Genomic DNA, 26032 nt, shown 5'->3' on the forward strand with positions numbered 1-26032 from the left:
AGCCACCACCTGTAGTGCCGACATCCCATATGGGCGCTGGTTCAAGTCCCAGATGCTCCACTTGTGATCCAGCTCTCTGCTATGGCCCAGGAAAGCAGTAGAAGATGGCCCAAGTACTTGGGCTTCTGCACCATAGTGGAAAACCCAAAAGAAGCTACTGACTCCTGGCTTCACATCTGCCCAGCTCTGGCCATTGGGGCCATTTGGAGGGTGAACCAGCAGATGAAAGACCTCTCTCTCTGCCTCTGCCTCTCTCTAACTCTGTCTTTCAAATAAATAAATCTTTAAAAAAAAAAATGCTTTCTCTTTAACAAGGAATACTAATAAGTATATGAGAAACTACATATATATATATTCATTCCAAAAATATTTATTGAACACCTATTATGGAGCAGAAGCTATTTTAGTTATCTTGGATGTTCTAGTATAGATAATACTTTCGAATATACTCAAGACACAACGATTAGTATGTAAAACCAGTAAGGAAACCACATATCACACTTCTATCCACTGAGGTGGGTCTGTAAGCATTTTTCAAGCAGCTTTAGTTACTATTATACTTTAACAAAGATAAAATGTATTGTGAAAGTATATTATTCAATGTTATTCCATGTGACAGCATTGTGGCGTAGCGGGTAAAGCCGCTGCAACACCAGCATTCCATACGGGTGCTGGTTCATGTCCTGGTTGCTCAACTTCTGATCCAGCTCTCTGCTGGCAGCCTGGGAAAAGAAATGGAAGACAGTCCAAGTTTTTGGGTCCATGCTACCCATGTAAGAGACCCAGAAGAAACTCCTGGCTCCTGGCTTTGGCCTGGCTCAGCCCTGGCCATTACAGTCATCTAGGGAATGAACCAGTGGATGGAAGATCTCTCTGTCTCTTCCTTCTCTCTTTCAAATAAATAATTTTTTTTTTTTTGACAGGCAGAGTGTGGTAGCTTTGGGATCCGCATGGAAGGAAGGCCTATACTTCCTGGAATGGAGAAGTCCCTACCTGTACTTGCTGGGAAGAAAAGTCCTTGTCAAGGTCCCTGCAGGTGCCTAAAGGTCAACCAATGAGGATCAGACCCGCCTCAACCTTTAACCCCCGTGCCCTGAATCTATAAAAGGAGCTCTCCCAATCTCTGACATGCGACTACTCCCCCTCCCCCAAGCTCTGTTGGGACTGGGGAACCTCACCTGGGAGCGGAATCCCAATAAAAGCCTGAAAATTAATTTATTCGTCTGCCTGGGAAGATTTGTTATGCGCCAGACACCTTGCAGAGTGGACAGTGAGAGAGAGAGAGAGAGAGAGAGAGAAAAGGTCTTCCTTTTCCGTTGGTTCACCCCCCAATGGCCACTGCAGCCGGTGCATTGCGGCCGGCGCACCGTGCTGATCCGTAGCCAAGAGCTTCTCCTGGTCTCCATGCTGGTGCAGGGCCCAAGCACTTGGGCCATCCTCCACTGCCTTCCTGGGCCACAGCAGAGAGCTGGACTGGAAAAGGAGCGACCGGGACAGAATCCGGCACCCCAACCGGGATTAGAACTGTGTGCTGGCGCCGCAGGCAGAGGATTAGCCTATTGAGCTGTGGCGCTGGCCTCAAATAAATTTTTTTAAAAAAGTTATTCCATAGGAACTCACTTCAAACCAAATCACTAGAGTTTAACTAAATAAAAAATTTTAAAAACCTGAAATTAGTTGAAACATGACAGAATCCTTAACATATCAACAAAACCCCCTGGGAACTACTCAGAGTTACACCTGAAAACAGGTGCTCAGCATCACCACAGACTGAATCACTGTGGAATCAGACAAGGACCCTCACCATTAGCAGCAGACTGGGGAACAATTTGTGAATGCACATTTCTTGTTCCTAAGTTTGAGATCTACACTGTCAGTGACTATTCAAAGAGGGAAAATAAACCTCAGCCTAATACAGAGGCCAAATTTAGAGGGAGAAATAAAAATCTTCCTTCAGTCTAAGCTAAACGGACTGATTACACAAAGGACTCCATACATCCAAGAGCACACAGATGTCTGCCCTAGTTCCCAGGGCTCAAACAGTACCAGTCATTCAACAGCTTTCCTTTTACATAAATCACTGAGAGAGAGCTCAGTCAGCTCCTCTGAACCTCATAACCCAGCATCCTGGAACCCAGACAGTCTACACTGTTCCTCACCACCGGTTTCATGTATTTTGTCTGGAAAGCAAACTTCCTATTTCCCCCCAAAAATAAATCTGGAAATCATCTCTTCTGTTTGACAACTGATATACCCTACCTAATAATTACTAAAACCGCAATCCATGATACAAATATATGGTCAGTAACACTGAAAGAGTTTGACAGAATGTATTTTTAAGTGCACAAGTTTAAAATATAACTTTAAGTATATACCATTATGCTAATTATCAAATGTATACCATTTAGCTGAACTGTATGTTATATAAATTTTAAAACCAGTTATATAAATTTTAAAAGTTATGATACAAAACAACTTCCCAATTTTTTAAATGTTAAGAGAAAATCTGTTAAGGGGAAAAGGAGAATTTATTTTCATTTCTACATTAATCATAAACATCAGAAATAACTAGATATTTCACTGGATGTCTGACCAAACTTTTAGGCCTCAAAATAAAGATATCCTTCACTCAACCACCTTTAGAAGCTAAATACCATGGCATATTCTCACAATCATTATTGAAAAGTGGAATGGATAAAGTCACAGAAACTTAATATACTCTCTAATCATTTGGCAAACTTATTTCCTAAGACACTTAGCATAACTGTGACCCAGGGTAAAGTTCATTCCTTTTAGGAGACAAACTAGGAATAATTAGTTTTTTCACTAAATTATTAGACCCTAAATAGTAAAGATGTATGTGTGTTCAGATACTTCTAATATGTACGATTACATAATCATTATCCCTTGCTGTTGCAGAATTGTGGTAATCAAGTCATCTACCCACACATTCTCCTTAAGAGCTCTCAGGCCTTTCTAGCTCCACACTTCCCCTCTCTGAACACATACTACATAATGCAAATATTTCTCCTACGCTCTCTGTCCTTAAGTAGATAATAAATCTATAAGGTCCACACCCTCTCCCCCAGAGTAAATGTAGAGCTCTGAAATACTGATTATTTAATAGATACATGGGTGAATTTCAACCATCACTCCTAGAGTGTTAAAACTTAACTCTTCAGGCCGTGCTGTGACATAAGAATTGAGCATCCACCTGCAGCACCGGCATCCCATACTGGCACCAGTTCCAGTCCCAGCTGCTCCACTTCCCATCTAGCATCCCTGATGATGGCCTGGGAAAATAGTATAAGATGGCCCAAACGCTTGGGCCCCAGCACCCACGTGGGAGACCCAGATGAGGCTCCTGGCTCCAGGCTTCCAATCGGCTCAGCTCCAGCCATTGCAGCCATCTGGGGAGTAAATCAGCAAAGAAAGAACTAACTCTCTCTCTCTCTCTCTCTCTCTCTCTCTCTCTCCCCCCTTCTTCCTGTCTGTAACTATGCCACTCAAGTAAATAAATGAATCTTTAAAAAAAAAAAAAAAAAGACTTACCTTGTTACCTTGTCAAAAAGAAAAATAACAATAGAACCGTTTAGTACTCTTTCCCTAATGACCATTTAATTGACTGCACAAACATTATATGTGCTCTACAAAGTAATAACTTCAGAAACATCTCAACACCCAAGACTTAAACTGTTGGCAAGAGAAAATGCCATTTCTCAAAAATACCTTAAAGATATTGACAAATTCTTCGATCAGTACAATTTTTTTTTTTTTTTTTTTTTTTTTTTTTTTGACAGGTAGAGTGGACAGTGAGAGAGAGAGACAGAGAGAAAGGTCTTCCTTTGCCGTTGGTTCACCCTCCAATGGCCGCCGCGGCCGGCGCACCGCGCTGATCCGATGGCAGGAGCCAGGAGCCAGGTGCTTTTCCTGGTCTCCCATGGGGTGCAGGGCCCAAGCACCTGGGCCATCCTCCACTGCACTCCCTGGCCACAGCAGAGGGCTGGCCTGGAAGAGGGGCAACCGGGACAGAATCCGGCGCCCCGACCGGGACTAGAACCCGGTGTGCCGGCGCCGCTAGGCGGAGGATTAGCCTAGTGAGCCGCGGCGCCGGCCCCGATCAGTACAATTTACTACACATCAGCACCTGAGACCTCCTCCTCAGGACACCTACACCCCTTCCTACCACCAGAGCCACTGAAGTATTTTCTGGCACTGTATTAAGTGACTTATTTCTTAACTGACTTCAATAGATACCTCTTAATTCTGCTCAAAAAAATAACCACATAGTTGTGCTTTCCAGAGTATCTCAGCAGAAAATTTCACCGTACTACTGGCCATGTCATCCTTTTATAACCATTTTTTTTTCATTTTTCTATAATACATCTTCTGTAACCCTTGTCACCAAAAAACAAGGCTGATAAGACAAACACATATAATAAGACATTCTTTCCTTTTCCCCAAGTCTACTTCATACATAAAATTAATCCACTCACTTCTATAAGTGAAATGAGTTTTAAAGCATTCCAATATACGTAAAAGCCAAAGAAAACAAAATATTAAAATAGTTTTTCACAGATTATCTTTGGATATTAGACATTAGGAAGTTTATTCAGGCGCATGTTCAGTTACCTACACACGGCAGAGACAGACTCCAGCATGACAATTAATTCATTAAGAAAATATCAAGGAATGTGACACAGGAGGATTGAGACACAGCAGCAGAGAAGCAACATGCGGACACAGCTCACATTCAGCAATGGGATTTATCCAGAGCAGTAAGTGTTCCTTTTCTTTCGAAAATAAACTTTCATTGCAACTATACGTGTAGCTATCTAGAAATGAGTTAACTTAATTTTTCTTTTTCATTTAACACTGGTACCAAGTAATACTCCAGAGTTTAATATAGAAAACATTAGATTACAAAATGATTGTGTATATAATAAAGTAGTAAGATCTAAAAGAGTTTCTCTCATCTTGAGCTCTTAGTAAGTCTTCATTTCTTTCACTCTCCCTTCTAATTATACTCTTATAATTACAAAAAATAAATACAGACAAGAATGCAAGAACTATAAAGCCGGCTGTTCTAAATGGTATTAAAAATACAAGACTATTTACTGAAACACCTTACTTTCAGAACACAATAAAGCTTTCCATGTTCAAGTCTACTTGACAAAGAAGCCCAAAGAGTCTAAAATTTCTCATCTTTCTTTTCTTTGGGGGGTTTTGGGGTATAGGTCAGGAGAGAGGAACCAGGAAAAGGAGAGGCAATGACTTTTAGACATTACAAAACTTACCCACTTGAAGGATCTAAGGCAATTGCTCTGGGTTGATCCAACTCTTGCCAAAATAAAACTTTTCGTAAAGATCCATCTAAATTAGAAACTTCAATCCGATTGGTTTCAGAATCTGTCCAGTATAATTTTTCTCCAAGCCAATCACATGCCAGTCCATCGGGGGACAATAATCCAGAAACAACAACATTCTGTACACTCTCAGTTTTGTTAAACTCTGTTCGTTTAATGGCTTCTTCGCTGACATCACTCCAGTATATCAAGCCATGACCAAACACAAAGTCCACCGCAGCTGCATCCTCCAGGCCTCCAACTACAATTGTAGCATTCTCTCTGCCATTTGTAGCATCAACCAATCGCAAGTCCCGCCTGTTAGCATAAAGCAACAGAGGGGCCGCTGGAACAAGAGAGAGAGAGATGTAAGTAAAAAGGAAGAAAATGCATTGCTTCTTATAAATTGAGTTTCAAATGATCATTAGCATTTCAAATTATAGCAAACACCATCAAAAATAAGAGTAAGTGAATCAATAAAATATTTTCACACACAAAATACTATTTTTTGGCAGCGTTTTAAAAACAAAACATACCAAGATGGGGAGAATTAATTCTACCAGGATAGTCCTTTTTTGTTAAAGCTGTAAGATAAAATTAAAAAAAAAAAAAAAAAAAAAACACCTTTGGCCATACCAAGAATTGACAAGGACACAGAGCTACCAGAACACTCATACTCTGTCAATAGAAACATAAAATGGTGCAGTCACTTTGGAATACAGTTTGGCAGTTTCTTAAAGACAAACGTAGAAGCTACTATACAACAGTTACTGTTCACCTAGGTATTTATTTAAGAGAAATAAAAATGTACATCAATACAAAGACTTGTACATAAATATTCACAGCAATTTATTTGTAATAACCCAAAGTGGAATCAACCCATATATCATAAACTGCAATATATCCATAGATTAAAAATTAAGGAATTATTTGTACATGAAAGACGGATGAATCTCAAAATAATGCAGTGAGTAAAAGAAGCTAAGGGGAAAAAAGAGTACATAGAGTATGACTCTCATCTATAGAAACTGGAAGAAATGTAAACTAAACCATTATAACAAAAAGCCGATCAAAGACTGTCTTGTGGGAGATGGTGTGGGTAAGAATGACAGGGAAGGATTATACCGCAGCATGAAGAAACTTGTATGGCAGAGACTATGCTACCTTGATTCTGATGATGGTTCCAAAGGTGTATACATGTTAAAACATATTAAATTTCATATTTTACATAGGTACACTTTATTCTGTATCAAGTATGCTTTCATAGAACGATTTTAAAAACAGTGTGGCAGAAATAGTTCCTTTTTTAAATTTTTAATCAATTTGAAAGGCAAAAAAAGAGCAAAAAGAGACATGGAGATTTTCCATGCCCTGCCTTACTCTCCAAATGCCCCCAATGGCCTAATCTAAGCAGGGAGCTGGGAACCCAATCCAAGTCTCCCATATGGTGGCAGAGACTCAACCACCTGAGCTATCACCTGTCTCCCAGGCTGCCATCAGGAAGAGGCTGGAAGAGGCAGCAGAGTCAGGACTAAGCACCTCAGCTCTCCAAAATGGGAAATTGTCCCAAGCAGCACCTTAACTACTATGTCAAACACCCACCTCAGAGACAGTTTTTTTGGTTTTTGGGGTTTTTTTTACATTTTTATTTGACAGGTAGAGTTACAGACAGTGAGAGAGAGACAGAGAGAAAGGTCTTCCTTCCGTTGGTTCACTCCCCAGATGGCCGCAATGGCCGGAGCTGCGCCGATCCGAAGCCAGGAGCCAGGTGCTTCTTCTCAGTCTCCATGCAGGTGCAGGGGCCCAAGAACTTGAGCCATCCTCCACTACCTTCCTGGGCCACAGTAGAGAGCTGGACTGGAATAGGAGCAACCGGGACTAGAACTGGCACCCATATGGGATGCCAGGGCCACAGGCGGAGGATTAACCTAGTGCACCACGGCGCCAACCCCGAGACAGTTCTTAATATAACTATTTTGTTTTATCCTGTACTATTTTTTTACTTATTTGACAGGTAGAATTACAGACAGTGAGAGAGACAGAGAGAAAGGTCTTCCTTCCATTGGTTCACTCCCCAGATGGCCCCCGATCCAAAGCCAGGAGCCAGGTGCTTCTTCCTAGTCTCCCATGTGGTTGCAGGGGCCCAAGCTCCTGGGCCATCCTCCACTGCTTTCCCAGGCCACAGCATATTCTATATTATTATAATGACTTCTGAATAAATCTAAAATCAAAACTAAATATGAAAGATATCAAACAACATTTAAGTTTTAAATGGTTGAAGTTCTTACAAGCAGCATAAAATCTGCTTTTTGCTCTTTTTAAAATATCCGTTCCAAACTTCTGACAGTTACTTCCCGATATCAAATAGCAATCAAAGGGTTGGTGCTATGGTATAGTGGGTAAAGCAACCCCTGAAATGACCGCATCCCATACCGGCGCTGGTCCGTGTCCTTGCGGCTCCACTTCTGATCCAGCTCCCTGCTAGTGGCCTGGGAAAAGCAGTAGAAGATGGCCCAAGTGCTTGAGCCCCTGCCGCTCACTTGGGAGACCTGGATGAAGCTCCTAGCTTCAGCCTGGCCCAGCAAAGGCCATTGTAACCATCTGGGCAGTGAACCAGTGGATGGAAGGTATCTCTGCATATGTCTCCCTCTTTATAACTCTTACAAAGTAAATAAATATTTCAAGAATAGCAAATTAAAATCTCAAGTATCACCACCCTACAGAAACTCCATGATGACGGAAATGTTCTCTCCAGTCCCTAATCAAGTAGCCACCACCACATGCAGTTATGGAGCACTTAAAAATGGAACACTCAGTATGACTGAGGAATACAACTTTTAATTTTATACATCTTAATTCATTTAAATTTAAATAGGCAAAAGGGGTTAGTGATGGTACTGGAAAGCATACATCTAGAGGCTGAATGACTAACACAAATGAGGCAACAAAAACAAGACTTATGATGTAATAATATACTTGATGTTTTCTTTTAAAGACTTATTTTTTATTTATTTGAAAGGTAGAGTTACAGAGAGAGGAACAGAGAGATCGATCTTCCACCCACTGGTTTACTCCCCCAATGACAGCATGGCTGGGGCTGGCCCAAGCTGAAGCTAGGAGCTCTGAGCTTCTTCTGGGCCTCCCACGTGAATGCGGGGGCCCAAGCACTTGGGTCATCTTCAGCTAATTTCCCAGGGGCATTATTAGCAGGAAGCTGGATCAGAATGGAGCAGCTGGGACTCCAACCAGCACTCACATAGGATGCTGCTGTTGCAGGAGGAGGAACCTGCTATACCACAGTGCCAGCCCCCTAACTAGATCTTCTTTCATAATTACTTACTAAAGATCTAATACTGTCATCCGAAGCCAAGCCCAAATACCATTTAAAAGCAACCATTCCTTCTTTTTAAAGAAATTATTGTAATTTCAAAAAATCACAGTGGTCAAAAAAGGACAAAGAGGAGCCAGCACTGTGGTGCAATAGGCTGAGCCTCCACCTGTGGCACCGGCATACTGAGTACCAGCTGCTCCACTCTGATCCAACTTCCTGCTAATGATACACCTGAGAAATTAGTGGAAGATGGCCCAAGTGCTTGGGCCCCTGCACCCATGTGGAAAATCCGGAACAAGCTCAGTGCTCCTAGCTTTGTCCTGGCCCAGCCCCAGTGTTGCAATCATTGGGGAGTAAATTAGCAGATGGAAGACCTTTCCCTCTGTCTGTCTCTCTCTCTCTCTATAACTCTGCCTCTCAAAGAAAGAAATTAAAAAAAAAAAAAATTAATTCTTCAATCAGTTTATGGATTGTGTGCAAAATGGAATCGTAACTACATTACGTTCTGTAAGTACGTTATGAACTTCCCTTCTAACCAAGGTTAAATTCAACTTTCTTAAACAAAAACAAAGGAGCAGGGACAGGTATCTGGCCTAGTGATTAAGATGTCTCTTGGGACACTTCAATGCCCTTATTGGAATACCTGAGTTTGGGTCCCAGCTCCACACCCAATTCCAACTTCCTGCTTAAGAGCAACATGGGAGGCAGGAGGTAACAGCTCAAGTAACTGGGTTACCGCCACCCAAATGAGAGAGCAGGACTGAGTTCCTGGCTCCCAGATTTGGCTCAGCCAGCCTTGGCCTGCTGGGAGCATTAAGGGAGTAAACAAGCAGATGGAAGTTCTTTCTCTTCAATAAAATTTTTAATTTAATTTAAAAATAACAAACAGGAGGGCTAGCACTGTGGCACAGTGGGATAAGCCTCTGCCTGAGGCGCTGGCATCCCATATGGGTGCTGGTTTGTGTCCCGGCTACTCCTCTTCCCATCCAGCACTCTGCTATGGCCTGGGAAAGCAGTAGAATTTAGTCCAAGGGTTTAGTCCCCTACACCTGCGTAGGAGACCTGAAACTCCTGGCTCCTGATTGGCCCAGCTCTAGCTGTTGCAGGCATTAGAGGAGTGAACCAGTGGATGAAGACCTTTCTCTCTGTCCATAACTCCCTCTCTCTCAAGTAAGTAAATAAAATCTTAAAAAAAATGAAAAAAAACAAAAACAAAAACAAAAAACCGGGCTGGCATTGTGGCATAGCAGGTGACACAGCATTGTGGCACTGCCTGCAATATGGCATCCCAAGTGGACACCAGTTTGAGTCCAGCTGCTCTACTTCCTATCCAGCACTCTGTTGATGCATCTGAGAAAGCAATGGAAGATGGCTCAAGTCCCTGAACCCCTGCACCCAAGTAGGAGACCCAGAAGAAGGTCCTGGCTTCCAGCTTCCATCTGGCCTAGCCCCAGGGTTGCAGCCATCTGGAAAATGAAAGAGCTTTAAAATCACTCTCTCTCTCCCTCCTTCTTCCTCTCCTCTCTCTCTGTAATTGTGCCTTTCAAATAAATAAAATAATTTTTCTAAAACATTAACAAATGGGGGGGGGGGGGGCTGGTGCTGTGGCATAGAGGGTAAAGCTGCAGTGCTAGCATCCCATATGAGTGCTGACTGGAGTCCTGGATGTTCCACTTCCAATCCAGCTCTCTGCTATGGCCTGAGAAGGCAGTGGAAGATGGCCCAAGTCCTTGGGCCCCTGCACCCACGTGGGAGACCCAGAAGAAGCTCCTGGCTCCTGGCTTCGGAACAGCCCAGCTCCAACCACTGTGGCCTTTTGGGGAGTGAACCGGTAGAAAGAAGCTCTCTCTCTCTCTCTCTTTCTGCCTCTGCCTCTCTGTAACTCTGCCTTCAAAATAAATAAAATTTTTAAAAAAATAATAAATGGTCAGAACACTTTTTTTAAAAAAAGTGACTAGCAATTCTTTCTGCTTCTTCTGTCAGTTGCAGCTACTGATAAATTCATAAGTTGCTCTAAAAAACTCACTTTTAATTCATTTTAATTTTTATACATCACACTGATTCATCAGTCCCTATAATGTCCACTGCATTATCTTACATTGCATCTCTAACTCTATGGGCCAAATACACACATCTCGAGGGTGGGAAGGGAAGTCCCTTTGGGTGAAAGGTACAATGTTAAGTACCGCACAGAACTCAGAAAAAGCTCCAGACCACTTGAAATTTAAAATCCAAGAGTGACAATAATATGAAGTGGGCATTCTTTTAAAAAGATTTGCTTATTTATTTGAAAGGCAGAGCTACAGAGAGGCAGAGGCAGAGAGAAAGAGATATCTTCTATCCACTGGTTCACTCTCCAAATAGCTGCAATGGGCGGAGCTGGGCTGATCCAAAGCCAGAAGCTAGGAGGTTCTTCCAGGTCTCCCACGCTGGTACAGGGGCCCAAGGACTTGGTCATCCTCTGCTGCTTTCCCAGGCCATAGCAGAGAGCTGGATCATAAGTGGAACAGCTGGTTCTCGAATCAGCACCCATATAGGATGCTGGCACTGCAGACGGAGGGCTACACCACAGCATGGGCCCTGGGCACCTTTTTGAAAAATGGTTTAGATACTAAATCTGTTTATAACATTAGGTGGCAAATATTAACATTTCCACTTAATCTTTTTGGTCTACACAGCCACTTGAGCTACTACATGGGTACCCATATCTCATGTCCAAGTACCTGGTTCAAGTCCCAGCTACCAGGCTTCTGGTCTGGCTCCCCGCTCATATGCTTGAAAAGGCAAGAGACAATGGCTCAAGTATTTGGGTCCCCGCCACCCAGGGAGGAGAAGTGGAGTTCCTGGCTCCTGGCTTCAGCCTGGGCCCATGCCGCTGCTGCATACATCTAGGGAGTGAGTCAGTGGGTATCAATCCCTCTGTCACTCTGTCTTTCAAAGAAATAAAAACTTTTTTAAAAAGGTAAAAGTGAAGGGAACAAGTTAATTTTTTTTCATTTAGCAGCATCGGTTAAAACCTGTACACTACTAAAAGAAAATCCCAAAGTTCATCTTGCCCAAACATCCTTTCCAATGCGTGAATACTTTGTACTATATTTCACCAGTAACTGCTCAGCGATGTATCACTTGAGCTGTCTCACAGGTGTAAGTTGACCTGTTACAGTTTTAATTTACCGGACCTCCACACTCTTGCCTCCTGCCTGTGGCATACATGCCATGCATTCAGTATCTTCCATTCCTGAGTCTACCTGGAGTCTGATTTCCTAATACTCAAACTACCCAAATAACCTATCACATCTCTTTAGTGGAATACTCACAGAAGCTTAGGAATCCTTTTATTAAATTCCTACTAACTTCCTCTAGCATTATTTCAAAACTTTTTTGTGGGGCCGGTGCTGTGGTGTAGCCAATAAAGCCACCGCCTACAGTGCCAGCATCCCATATGGGCGCCAGTTTGAGTCCCGGCTGCTCCACTTCCGATCCAGCTCTCTGCTATGGCCTGGGAAGCAGCAGAAGATGGCCCAAGTTCTTGCGCCCCTGCACCCGCGTGGGAGATCTGGAAGAAGCTCCTGGCTCCTGGCTTAGGATGGGCACAGCTCCGCCTGTTGCAGCCATCTGGGGAGTGAACCAGCGGATGGAAAGACCTCTCTCTCTCTGCCTCTCTGTAGCTCAGCCTTTCAAATAAAACAAATAAAAATTTTCTTTAAATAAAGTTTTTTGCTTCCCTTTGGACAAATTCTAATTTTTAATCCTTTATTTTCAGGTCATCTCATAAAACAATCTCAGAAAAAAGATAAATATCATACATCCCCAACATCTCAATTCATGCCTCTCAAAGACGTCTTTCCACCCATCTTCCCTTTTCTTATTCTCAGTCTCAAATGCTAACTTGCCTTTCTTCCTATTTAAAGCAAAAGGAACACTCTGGGTTCTGCTTCCCTTCCTCCTCTATGTAATTTTGCTCCATCAGTTGTTGTGTATTTCTTCTAACTTCAATAGCTCCTGACAGGTCTATGCAACCAGAAACATTATTTTAACAATCATAACCTTGCCACCACTGAGAACAGTTACATTTCTCCTAACCACAAAAATAAATTAAGATTTATTTATTTATTTATTTGAAAGTCAGAGTTACAGAGAGAGAAAGGGAGAGACAGACACTGGCTCACTACCCAAACAGCTGCCACAGCCAGGGCTGGGCCAGGCCAAAACCAGGAGCCAGGAGCATCTTGCAGGTCTCCCATGTGAGTACAGGAGCCCAAGCACCTGGGCCACCTTCCAAGGCACATCAGCAGGGAGCTGAATTGGAAGTGAAGCACCCAGGTCTCAAACCAGCAACCATATGGGATGCCAGTGTCGGCATTGCCAGCAGTCGTTTTACTACTATATTACAACATCAGTCCCAACCACAAAATCTTAAAACACTGATAATTCATACCAACTTTCATTAACCTAACTCCTGTAGTCTAACTTGCTACCCATAATTCAGCTAAAACTGCTTTCTCCAAGTCTTCGATAACCTAATCCAAAAGCCTTTTCTCAGACTTCATTCTTCGAAATTTCTTTAGTTACTTACCTACTTATTTGAGAGGCAGATAGGGAGAGAGCTCCCTTTGGCTAATTCACTCCCCAAATGCTTGCAAAAACTGGGGCTTTTCACTTGGGTGACCAGAACCCACCAATGAAGCCATCACTACCACCTCACAGGGAATGCATTCGTAAGAAAATGAACTCAGGAGCCAGCGCTGGGTATGAAATCCAACTACTCTGATCTCAGATATGGGCTTCTTAATCGGTCTAAACAGCCATGCTAAATGTCCACCCTGCTCAGTCCTTATTCTTGACTTTGCCCATTTAACATTGCTGACCACATCCCTACCTATATATAATGTTCTCCTTATGCTATACTACCTATTATTCTTATTTGTGTCTGTTGGTCCCAAGCCTTCCTCCTACTCCCTATATACAGACTGTCCATTGTTCTCCAAATGAGGAAGCATAAAAAACTGTTCAAGTTTACCTGGTCAATAGGCAACTCTATGCAGTTCATCTCCAAATCATCATTTCCAGCCTAACCTAAAGTTCTACACACCTGTAACTTCTTTTTGGTCATCTCTTCCTGCCATTAAATTAATCTCACATCCCTCCAAAAAAGTCCTCAACAGCCAATAGTGACCACAATTCTCCTAATCTTACTGGCATGCCTTGGAGCAACCTTTGAGCCCTCCCTAGGGCTTCCAATTACTGTCTTGTTGATTGTTTTTTAAGATATATTTATTTATTTGAAAAGCAGAGTGTTCACTCCCAAAATGGTCACAATGCCTGGAGCTGGGCCAATCTGAAGCCAGGAACTTCTTCCTGGTCTCCCTCACCAGTGCAGGCGCCCAAGGACTTGGATCATCTTCTACTGCTTTCCCAGGCCATAGCAGAGAGCTGGATCTCAAGTGGAGCAGCCAGGACATCACAAATGGGATGCCAGTCCCTTCTTGATCTGTATTTAGCAGATCTTTAAATCGGCCTCTTCTCCATCTTTAGAATCACTGTGCTGCTCTAGACTTTCATCATCTCATACTTACACTACCCTAAAAGTTAATGACTTCAACATTCCTCTTTCTTTTCTACTTCTATACACACTTGTACTTTATTCATTTAGAAAAGCTTTCTGATTCCTCTTACCTAAAACTTTATAAAGCCTCAATATCTGAGCCTCCACCATGACTTCTAAGACTCTATATTTCACAATCCATGCATCATACAAACAAGTTTCTACCATGCAAACCAAGAGATATCGTAACCCATCACCACAGAACACTCATTTTCTCACACATTCTATACCTCTCTTTTCCCCAGCAAGCAAATCTAAGTCTTTCAAGGCCAGATTCAAACCTTATGTACTCTATAAAACTTTCTTTCTATGAGCCCTTCCCAACAATTTGATATTAGCATCTTTAATTAATTAATTTATTTATTTATTTGAAAGACACAGTGATAGAAAGGAAGAAACAGGGGGAAGGGAGGACATCTTCCATCCACTGGTTCACTCCCCAAATGGCCTCAACAGCCTGGGCTGTTTCCCACATGGATGGCAGGGACCCAAATCATCTGCTGCCTCCTAGGATGCATTAGCATGAAGTTAGATGGAAAGCAGAGGAGTAGGGAGTGAACCAGTCTCCAAAACAGGATGCTGGCATCCCCAGTGTTGGCTTACTTAACCTGTTGCGTAACAAGTCTTCTCTCCAGAATTTTTAAAAATTTATTTTCTATCTCAACTAGACTCTTAGTTCCTTGGGAATAAGAGGCATTATCTTAAAAATTAATTTTGTCCCCAATGCCTATTCCAGTTCACTGTACACAATATGATAAACATGTTTGCTAATATTTAAAAGCAATGTTCTATTACCTGATCTAAAAATGAATTTGCTGGGCCAGCTGGTACAGTAGGTTAAGCTGCTGCCTGAGATGCCAGCATCTCAAGTGAGCTCTAGTTCCAGTCCTGGCTGCTCTACTTCTAATCAAATTCCTTGTTAAAGCACCTGGGAAGGCAGCGGAGGAGACCTGAGTGCTTGGGACCCTGCCAGCATGTGAGAGACCAGGATGGAGTTCTGGCTTCTCTATGACCAAGACCTGACTGTTGCAGCCATTTGGGGAGTGAACCAGAGATGAACGATGTGTCTCTCTCCCACTCTGAAACTCTGCCTTTCAAATAAATAAACAAACCTTTAAAGATCAATAAAAATGTATTTGCCACAAATCAGAAGACTTTACTGGCTATGAGCTTATAAACACTCAGCAGTTACCTACAGACTAGTAAGGCTTCTCTCCTTCCCCCAGATCCTTACACTTGTACTCCCCCAGGCTTAAGCAAACAGACACAAGTCACCTTCTCTAACAACAAGGAAAAAGCATCTGTAAACTGCCCTGGTCATGTCAGCTGCCAATGCTCTCTCATTTGCCCCATTCTCCCATAAAGATCATGCTGGCACTGCCAACCCTCACCTATAAAAGAAACGCCTTTTGTGTTTGATTTCAAGACACCTATAGATCTTGTGGGCAGAGCATTGTCTGTTGCCATCATCTTTTCAAAGCTCTCCCTACCTAAACCCTGATTTATTTTTCATGACAGTGATATGGTGATGGGACTTGGATGAGCACTGGACTTCTAAGGACCCACACCAGCCCCACCTCGATAATGGCACTTCTGTGAGTCACTGGAACGCCCCACCCCTCCTCCTTGGAGACTGAGCTATCTTTCTTCGAATTCAGCTCTTGAACGGGTGCTCCAAGGCTTCCTGTCTGTTGCAGCACAATAAGGAGTTATTTTGATTCTCTGAGTAAAGAACATTCCTGGTTCTTCTGTGGGACTCTTCTGTTTTCTCCTGACTCCACAGGGCGGGGAGGTATGTACACGCGGAAGCTTCTCACAGCTGGTGTAATTATCCCAGAGAGCGAGCGAGCTTTCACTCTGCCAAGAGTCCCTCTCCTCTCAGACTACATCCTTCACCAGAGCTCTAATCCTATTCAGTAACTTCACAAACGGCAAAGGAGTTTCTTTAAACAACTTAGAACCTCCGTGTCTCCATGCTAGCTCACCTAAGTCCTCCCTTCCCACCACTCCTTTCCACCACCTCACCTTCCCTTCGGCTCCCCTGAATCCATATCTAGCCTCCCTTCAAAACCCCAGCTGCTTCAACCCTTCTGTCCACGCTGGCAGACTTTCCTTTCCCACTCCAATCCCTCAACTCCCTATAGCCACTCATGCTTTAGGCTCCCACAACCACTGGCGACTCACAAGGGACTCGGACCTGAAGACAGAAATAGGCTGGATCTTAGAGGGCACTCGTTCTCCCTTCAGTCATTCACTCAGAATTTAGTCCTGAGGCTCCAAAAGATCACACCATCAGAGCAAAAAGCACTTCAACAGTCTGAAGACTGCAAATATAACTCCAATAGCTGAAGAAAGCTTCCAAAATCTTTGGTAAATGAAAATCTTACACTCACACTAAGTTAATTCATGAATATTCATTAAAAACCTTGATCACTTCTAAGTTCAAAAAAAAAAAAAGACAGCCCAATTTCAAGTATATATAGTTTTTGCCTCTTATTTTTCTGCACTGAGAGGCTACAGATTCTTGAGTACATTAAAGAAAATCCTCATCTTTGCCAGACTGAGAAGCTGTACGATGAGGAAGATCACAGCTAGAAAAGGTGCTGAGACGTACATTTAGAAGCTCTGCTACTCTACCACAACATGCTGGTGTATGACAAATTTCCCCAATTATCCACCTCATGCTTTCTCTGTAAAACAGCAGCTCCTGTAATTAGAGTTATAGTCTTACACATAAATGAGACTGTTAGGACAAACTGAGACAGAAAAAAACATCTGTGTGCAAAGTATGCAGGAGGTGACTTTGTTTTCACAAAACATGGTTTGGAAGTAAAATGACTAATTGTTCCAAAATGAGAAGAAAAACTGAACTAATCTGAAGGATATAAATGTTTATTAAAAAGTCCATGAAAAGGGAATTTTAATTCTTGTCCTCAAAACTGGCTCAGATTTGATGGACTGGGACCAGCATTGTAGCGTAGCAGGTAAAGTCACCACCTTCAATGCCAGCATCTCATGTGGACACCAGTTTGTGTCCTGGCTGCTCTACTTCCAATCCAGCTCCCTACTGACAGCCTGGGAAAAGCAGCGGAAGATAGCCCAGATATCTGGGCCCCTGCCACCCATGTGAGAAACCCAAATAAAGCTCTTGACTGGCTCCTGGCCCAGCCCTGGCTGTTGCAGTCATCTGAGGAGTGAACCAATGGATGGAAGATATTTCTCTCTCTCTGTAGCTCTTTCAAATAAATCAATAAATCTTTACAAATAATTTGGGCTTTATTTTTTTTATTTTTTTAACTTTTATTTAATAAATATAAATTTCCAAAGTACAGTTTTTGGATTACAGTGGTTTTTTCCCCTCCATAACTTCCCTCCCACCCGCAACCCTCCCATCTCCCGCTCCCTCTCCTGTTCCATTCGCATCAAGATTCATTTTCAATTATCTTTATATACAGAAGATCAATTTAGAATGTATTAAGTAAAGATTTCAACAGTTTCCACCCACATCGAAACACAAAGTGTAAAATACTGTTTGAGTACTAGTTATAAAGTTAATTCACATTGTACAACACATTAAGGACAGAGATCCTACATGAGAAGTGCACAGTGATTCCTGTTGTTGACTTAGCAAATTGACACTCTTGTTTATGGCATCAGGAATCACCCTAGGCTCTTGTCATGAGTTGCCAAGGCTATGAAAGCCTTTAGAGTTCACCAACTCCGATCTTATTTAAATGAGGTCATAGTCAAAGTGGAAGTTCTCTCCTCCCTTCAGAGAAAGGTACCTCTTTCTTTGATGGCCTGTTCTTTTCACTGGGCTCTCACTCGCAAAGATCTTTCATTTAGTTGTGTTTGGTTTTTGTTTTTTTGTTTTGTTTTGTTTTGTTTTTTTTGCCAGAGCGTCTTGGCTTTCCATGCCTAAGATACTCTCACGGGCTCTTCAGCCAGATCCAAATGCCTTAAGGGCTGATTCTGAGGCCAGAGTGCTGTTTAGGACATCTGCCATTCTATGAATCTGCTCATCCCGCTTCCCATGTTGGATCGTTCTCTCCTTCTTAATTCTATCAGATAGTATTAGCAGACATTAGTCTTGCTTATGTGATCTCTTTGACTCTTAGACCTATCACTATGATCAACTGTGAACTGAAATTGATCACTTGGACTAGTGAGCTGGCAATGGTACATGCCACCTTGATGGGATTGAATTGGAATCTCCTGGTGCATTTCTAACTTTACCGTTTAGGGCAAGTCAGATTGAGCATGTCCCAAATTGTACATCTCCTCCCTCTCTTATTTCCATTCTTATATTTAACAGAGATCACTTTTCAGTTAAATTAAAACACATAAGAATAATTGTGTCTTAATTACAGAGTTCAACCAATAGTATTAAGTAGGACAAAAAAATTCTGAAAGGGATAAACTATTAAGTTGTTCATCAACAGTCAGAACAAGGGCTGGTCAAGTCACTATTTCTCATAGTGTCCACTGGCTTCAGATTTTCAAAAGGTTTTTTCTTTTTCTTTTTCTTTTTTTTTTTTTTTTTTGACAGGCAGATTTAGACAGAGAGACAGAGACAGAGAGAGAGAGAAAGGTCTTCCTTTCCTTTGGTTCACCCCCCAAATGGCCGCTGCAGCCAGCACGCTGCGCCAATCCAAAGCCAGGAGCCAGGTGCTTCCTCCTGGTCTCCCATGGGGTGCAGGGCCCAAGCACTTGGGCCATCCTCCACTGCCTTCCCGGGCCACAGCAGAGAGCTGGACTGGAAGAGGAGCAACTGGGACAGAATCCGGCGCCCCAACCGGGACTAGAACCCAGGGTGCCAACGCCGCAGGCAGAAGATTAGCCTAGTGAGCCACAGTGCCAGCCTCAAAAGTTGTTTTAGTAACAAATATACTTACACAAAACTGAATCTTGATGTCTCTATTACATTGATCACATTTTCACGATTAGTCTGTCCTTAATAAATAAATTTTAAAAAGGTTATTTTTTGCCTCCTAAATAATTTCCCTAAGAGATTCTGTGTCTTACCAGAATTTTCTGAGCTTGATGCTGAATTTATGTCTTTCATTTTATAAAGCCATCCACTTTTGGAAGAGTTTTTTTACTGTCATGTTCCCATGTTTACTTTTTAAAATCTTTTCACCACTTCTGTTAAATATGCAGCCACATATTTTTTCCTCACTGACCCATAATCCTATTCAACCAAATGTTAAAACCTCCTGACACTTTCCAATATTCTCCTCTTCAAAATCAAATCCTAAATGATGTCTTTTGCACCAACATCTGTCCTGAGATTTCCCAAAGGGCCCCTTGAAAATAACAAGGAATGTATTCCTTCACCTTATAAATGACAAATGTTAAAAATAACTGTTTGATTTATGATTCTAAGTTGGATGGTAAGCACAGTCAACTCAAAATCTCTCCCTAGGTTAAATTTGTATGGGCAAAATGTTATTAATGTGACTATTTCAGACGTTGTACGAAGGCATGAAGTTCTTATAAATATATTTCTACTAGTAACAGTCCTGGTACTGTTCTGCCTGATATCAGACAACATTATAGTATAAGTCATAATTTCAGGGAGGTTTTTAAATGTTAACTCGGTCACTATCTGACTTCATTAATTTTAATACAGTGTCCTCTGGCGGGGCCAGTGGTTCTCAATTGAGAAGTCATATCATTTACTCTTAGAATTTTATCACCCAGATGTTGGGGCTGGTGCTGTGGCGCAGCAGGTTAATGCCTCGGCCTGAAGCGCCGGCATCCCATGTGGGCGCCAGTTCGAGACCCAGCTGCTCCACTTCCAATCCAGCTCTCTGCTATCGCCTGGGAAAGCAGCAGAAGTTGGCCCAAGTCCTTGAGCCCCTGCACCCACGTGGGAGACCCAAAAGAAGCTCCTGGTTCCTGGCTTCAGATTGGCACAGCTCCGGCCTATGCGGCCAATTGGGGAGTGAACCATCAGATGGAAGACCACTCTCTCTCTCTTTCTCTCTCTTTCTCTGCCTCTCCTCTCTCTGTATAACTCTTTCAAATGACTAAATAAATAAATCTTTAAAAAAAAAAAAAAAGAATTTTATCACCCAGATGTTAAAGATCTACTACAGACTGACTCAATCTTTTTACTTGAAAACCTTAATACGTTATTGATAAACTCTCTATACTTGATATATCCATGGCAATTAAGTCTCAGGATTAATACATATACATATATTTAGTTTTTTTTTTCCCTGTGCAAAGGTTATGTTCACCTATACTTACAAATTACATGTAATATCTACTCTTTAAAAATGAGGTTAGAGACGGGCTTTTGGCACAGTTGCTGAGACCCTGCTTGGGATGCCCACATCCCACATAAGAGTGCTGAGGTCAGGTCCAGCTCCACTTCCAAGATTCCAGTTTCCTGGGATGCACACCCAGGAGGCAGTAATGACGGTTCAAGTGTGTGGGTCTCCACCACCTACATGGAAGACTCATGCAGGCACTTGGGAACTGGACTAACAGATGGAAGATCTGTCTCTGTACCCCTCTTTCCCTGTCTGCCTATCAAATAAATCAATAAAAATTAAAATAAGATTAATCATTATGCTTATGTTTTCTCTAAAATTTTTTGGAATGACTTGATTTTGGTTTGAAAGCCATAAAAACCACCAAATATCTTTGTCAACTACATTTTTTTCATAACAAATTCTCAATGTATCTTTCACTTTTAAAATTACCAGTAACAGGGCTGATCATCACTATTTGAAGTCTTCTGTCACCTACAGACAGCTTCTGCTGTCGTCTGATGCTTCCTTGAAAGCACTTACAAACTGGCTATTAGCCAGAGTGCTTGTTTCCAACAGCAATGGACTACTGAAAAAAGAACGTGCCAGGTATCCTTGAGCACAAGATTCTGAGAGCACCACTTAAATAATTTTGAAACCACACTAATAGACTGAGTCAGGATTTCCAAAACATTAGAAGAGCGGCCAGCACTGTGGCGTAGCAGCTAAAACCACACCTGTAGAGAGAGAGTGCCAGCTCTCTCTCTACAATGGCCTGGGAAAGCAGTAGAGGATGGTCCAAGCCCTTGGAACCCTGAACCCGCACGGGAGACCCAGAAGAATCTCCTGGCTCCGTATCGGCTCAGCTCTGGCCATTGAGGCCATTTGAAGAGTGAGCCAGTGGATGGAAGACTCTCTCTGTCTCTCCTTCTCTGTCTGCAACTCTACCTCTCAAATAAATTATAAAAATATTTTAAGAAAATAATGATGCTTTAATCTTCTGTTTTCTGGATAGAAGGAACTCCTTTCTCTTCTCTATAAGGAATCCTATAACCCCTAACATTTTAAGCAGACTATGTTTCTGTAAACTGAAATAAAACAGTCTGCTCCCTGCATCACTCTGCCAGAATTCAAAAACTGTTACCAAGTGTTCTTTCATTCATGGCAACATAGTTGCACAGGTTCAACAAGTGGCATCCCAGTTACAAACACCAATTATGCAACCTGAGTTTTGACTGGAATGTGGTATCTAAAAGTGGGGCTCATTTGATCAGATATGACTGGACACTTATAAGGAGCTGTGGCTGACTATCTGCCAATGTAGTCCTCCTGGGAAAACTGGCCTGGCACCTGGGTTACAAAATCCCCAGCCTCACAGGTGAATAAAGATGGTCACTTTCTGGCATACCCAGAAACCCTAGAATATTTTGGAATTCACCCCCCCCCAAATATACAGCTACTACAACTGCAATCTAATGGTGAGTTCTTTACTCAACTTCCTACCCTCAAGAGGCTCTTAAAAAACCTTTTAACAACTCAGTCTAGATGGATAAATTATATTGGCTACACGTATTCAGGCCTAATCTAATGAGACCAACTTCACAACAACACTAATTTTATTTCTAGGAGTGAAAGATTTCATCCTGAACAACAGAGGAGACTGACAAGTGCTCATCACAACTGCCCATCACTGCCTCACTGTCTTGACTTGATCAAAAATTTTAGTCAGGCTTCTCCTCACAGCTCCAAGCCCTTACACTCAGGCTCACCCTAAGCTTTAACAAGTAGATGCACAACTTCCTCTCCAATTCTGAGCATCAGCTGACCACAGAAAAAAATTTCCAGTTAAACCATCCTGATCCTGCAATCTGTTCACCCTTATCCACTGGGCCCACACTCCCACAAAGTTCCTGATAATCCGTTTGGCCCTCCCTATAAAACAGAAGACTGGGGCTGGTGCTGTGGCACAGCCAAGTAAAGGCGCTGCCTTCAATGCTGGCATCCCAAATGGGCGCCGGTTCAGGACCCGGCTACTCCACTTCCAATCCAGCTCGCTGCTATGGCCTGAGAAAGTGGTAGAAGATGGCCCAAGTCCTTGGGCCTCTGCACCTGCGTGAGAGACCCAGAAAAACCTCCTGGCTTCTGGCTTTGGATTGGCTCAGATCCAGCCCTTGCAGCCATTTGGGGAGTGAGCCAGCAGATGGTCTGTCTCTCTCTCTCTCTCTCTCTCTCTCTCTCTCTCTGCCTCTACCTGCGTCTCTGTAACTCTTTCAAATAAATAAATAAATCCTAAAACAAATAAAAATAAAATAAAAGCCTTTTTCTGTTTAATTGAGATGCCTACGGATTCTATGGTTAGCAAGTTCTCCTACTGTATTAATCCTTCAGAATACAGTCTCTCCTTACCTAAATTCCAGACTTGTTTTCATTTACAACACTATGACAAATCACCTACAACAAACTGCAAAACTACACTATTTCTCCACCAAAATGATCAGTCTCATTTTCAAAACCATAAGACAAAGGCGAAACCAGGTACATAAAGGAAGCACTGCATGTAAAAGTACCATCGAGAGTACCAGCAATCTGACCTTGGGTCAGTCGTTCAGCTTTCAAATTAGTACAATGAAGACACGGGGCTACATGACTCCTAATACTCCTTCTATCTTATTACTCCATCTATGAATCTGGCAAATACAAACATGAATTCAGTTAAAGGTTTAACTGAGACAGGGCTATCTGTAAGTCAGTACACAGAAAGGTGAATGCTGATAAACTCCTGAGTACTCCAGCAGAAAACGGAACTTACGATACTTGTTAATATCTATCTCAGTAACTTCAAAAGACTTCTGAGATTTCAGAAATAATTTCTCAAGGTAAAGATGCCAACAAACACCCACAACCCTCTCCGAAGTAGTTAATATGCCCATGCAATTGAGTATTATTCAGCCACAAAAAGTACTGATACATGTCAACAAGGATGAAACTTGAAAGCATCACGCTAAGTGAAAGAAGCCACACAAAAAAGGTCACACATATTCCATTTCTGTGAAATGTTCAGAATGAGCAAAACCACAGAGGCAGAAAACTGATTCATGGATAACAGAGGCTGGGGGGAGGGGGAAGTGGGAAGTAACTGCTAAGGGGGTTGGCCTTTTTTTGAAGGGTGACAAAGATAATCTTGAACAGGATAGGGGTGATGGTCGTACAACCGTAAGTACACTATAAACCACTAAAATGAGGATATTTATAATATGTGAATTATCTCAATGAGAAAATGGATTAAAAACTACAAAAGTCCTGGGGCCACGCTGTGTGCAGCAGGTTAAATAAAGTGCCATCTGCAGTACTGGCATCCCATACAACTGCTTCACTTCCAAACCAGCTCCCTGCTAAGTGCCTGGGAAAGCAGCAGAGGACGGCCCAAGTACTTGCGCCCCTGCACCCACATAGAAGACCCAGAATTGACTCCTGGTTCCTGGCTCAGGATCAGCCCAGCTACCATCAATGCAATCATTTGGGAAGTGAACCAGCAGATGGGAGGTTGATGGATCGATCTCTCTCTCTCTCCGTCTCTGTCTCTGTCTCTCTCTCTCTCTGAGTCTGCCTTTCAAATAAAATAAATAAACCTTAAAAAAAAAAAAAAAAGGACAAAGGTCCTAAGTATCCATGGGGGATGATTCCAAGATTCCAAGACCTCAAGCAATGCTAACATCATCAGATGTTCAAATCCCTTGTATAAAACAGTGTAGTATTTGCAAAAGACTCGTGTACATCCTCCTGTATATTTTAAATCAGCTCTAGTTTACTAACAATATTTGAACAATGTAAATACTGTGTAAACAAACAGGTATTATGATTCACTGCTTAGAATAAAGAACAGAATCTGTACATGTTCAGTACAATTTTTTTTTCCAAATATTTTTCAATCAGCAGTTGGCTGAATCCATGGATGTGGAACCTAAAGAGAGGGACAGTCTGCACTGAGAAAGCTAATTATATTATTAATGCAGTAACTGTATCCTAAACCCACAAAACACATTACGTAATCCACACTTCAAATTCAATCTCAGATAAAAACATGTTGGGTTTTTTTCTGAGTACTGCTTTCCAGAACTGATATGTACTAAGAATTTTTTATAATAGTTATAAACTTTTAACTCAATCATATCTAATAAATGATCTGAAACAAAACACAAAATGAAGCTCCAAATAAGACTATTTAAATATCATGAAAACTCAGATGCTTTTAAATGAACTTATAGTACCTAGCAGGTGCAAAGCTCCAGCACATGGCTGAATATGAGTGGGAAAAAAAAGCTATCACTGAGAAACTTTTCATTTAAGGAGTACTTTGTCATTACCATAAATCAAGAAACTTAGATAAAGACCATATAATATACAGCTAAAAGTCAATACTAATGAATTTCAGTTATCAGTTTTTTCCGACTTGCAAAATACAGTATCCCTAGACTGGATGTGGCATATAATTTTACAATGATCTGGGTGCTGTTTACTTGGTAAAAATGAATGCCGCTTATCTTGTTCACCTCTTCATTTTTATTTAGAGTTTGTTCAGAAACTTTAGGCCTGGTGTCAATAACATACAAATCGATGTAGCTTCTGCCTAAAAATATAATTTTATTTTGCATACCCAATACCCTCCTGAAATTAGTTCCAAAATAACTAAGCACTGGGGCTGGTGCTGTGGCGTAGTGGGTAAAGCCCCCACCTGCAGTGCCAGCATCCCATATGGGTGCTGTTCAAGTCCCAGCTGCTCCACTTCAGATCCAGCTCTCTACTGTGGCCTGGGAAAGCAATTAGAAGACGGCCCAAGTACTCCAGCCCCTGCACCCACATGGAGGATGGGGAAGAAGCTCCTGGCTCCTGGCTTCGGATCAGCCCAGCTCCGGCCATTACAGCCATTTGGGGAATGAAACAGTGGATGAAGACCTCTCTCTCTTCTTCTGCAACTCTGCCTTTCAATTAAATACATAAATCTTTAATAAATAAATAAATAAATAAGCATTTCTGCACGGCTCCAAACAAGGTTTCACAGAAACTAAAACCAGCAAGTTATACAACTAATACAGTCTCAACATCGAAGTACCAATAATTCACAAAATAAAGCCCAAGCATGGCTTAGTATTTTCTAGCTGCATACTTGAACAGCTTAACCTTTTCTGAGAACAATCACTACCAAAAATGACACACACAACTTCAGAAACAAAGAACGTGCTAATACTGAGTAAGAAGAGCTTTACTGGGCGTGGCCAGCATTGTGGCGTAGCTGGTAAAGCCACCACCTGCAATGCTGGCATCCTGTATGGTGCCAGCTGATGTCCAGCTGCTCCACTTCCTGTCCAGCTCCCTGCTAAAGGCCTGGGAAAAGTATGGAAGACGGCCCAAGTGCTTGGGCACCTGTACCCACAACAGAGACCTGCAAGAAGCTCCTGGCTTTGGCCTGAGCCAGACCAGCTGTTGCAGCCAT

The 26032-nt window shown here is 42.1% G+C and overlaps 1 protein-coding gene across 1 annotated transcript in view; it reads right to left on the bottom strand.

The window, feature by feature from the left end:
• The window catches only part of LRP6 (LDL receptor related protein 6), a 178183-nt gene that overhangs the window by 145516 nt on the left and 6635 nt on the right, over positions 1-26032 (bottom strand). The window contains exon 2 of the mRNA XM_002712655.6: positions 5298-5691. Coding sequence (XP_002712701.1) covers positions 5298-5691 — 394 coding nt within the window. The remainder of the gene's footprint in view (positions 1-5297; positions 5692-26032) is intronic.

Source organism: Oryctolagus cuniculus, chromosome 9 (assembly GCF_051225735.1).
Source record: "Oryctolagus cuniculus isolate XC-2025 breed Fujian yellow rabbit chromosome 9, ASM5122573v1, whole genome shotgun sequence".
Lineage (NCBI taxonomy): Eukaryota > Metazoa > Chordata > Mammalia > Lagomorpha > Leporidae > Oryctolagus > Oryctolagus cuniculus.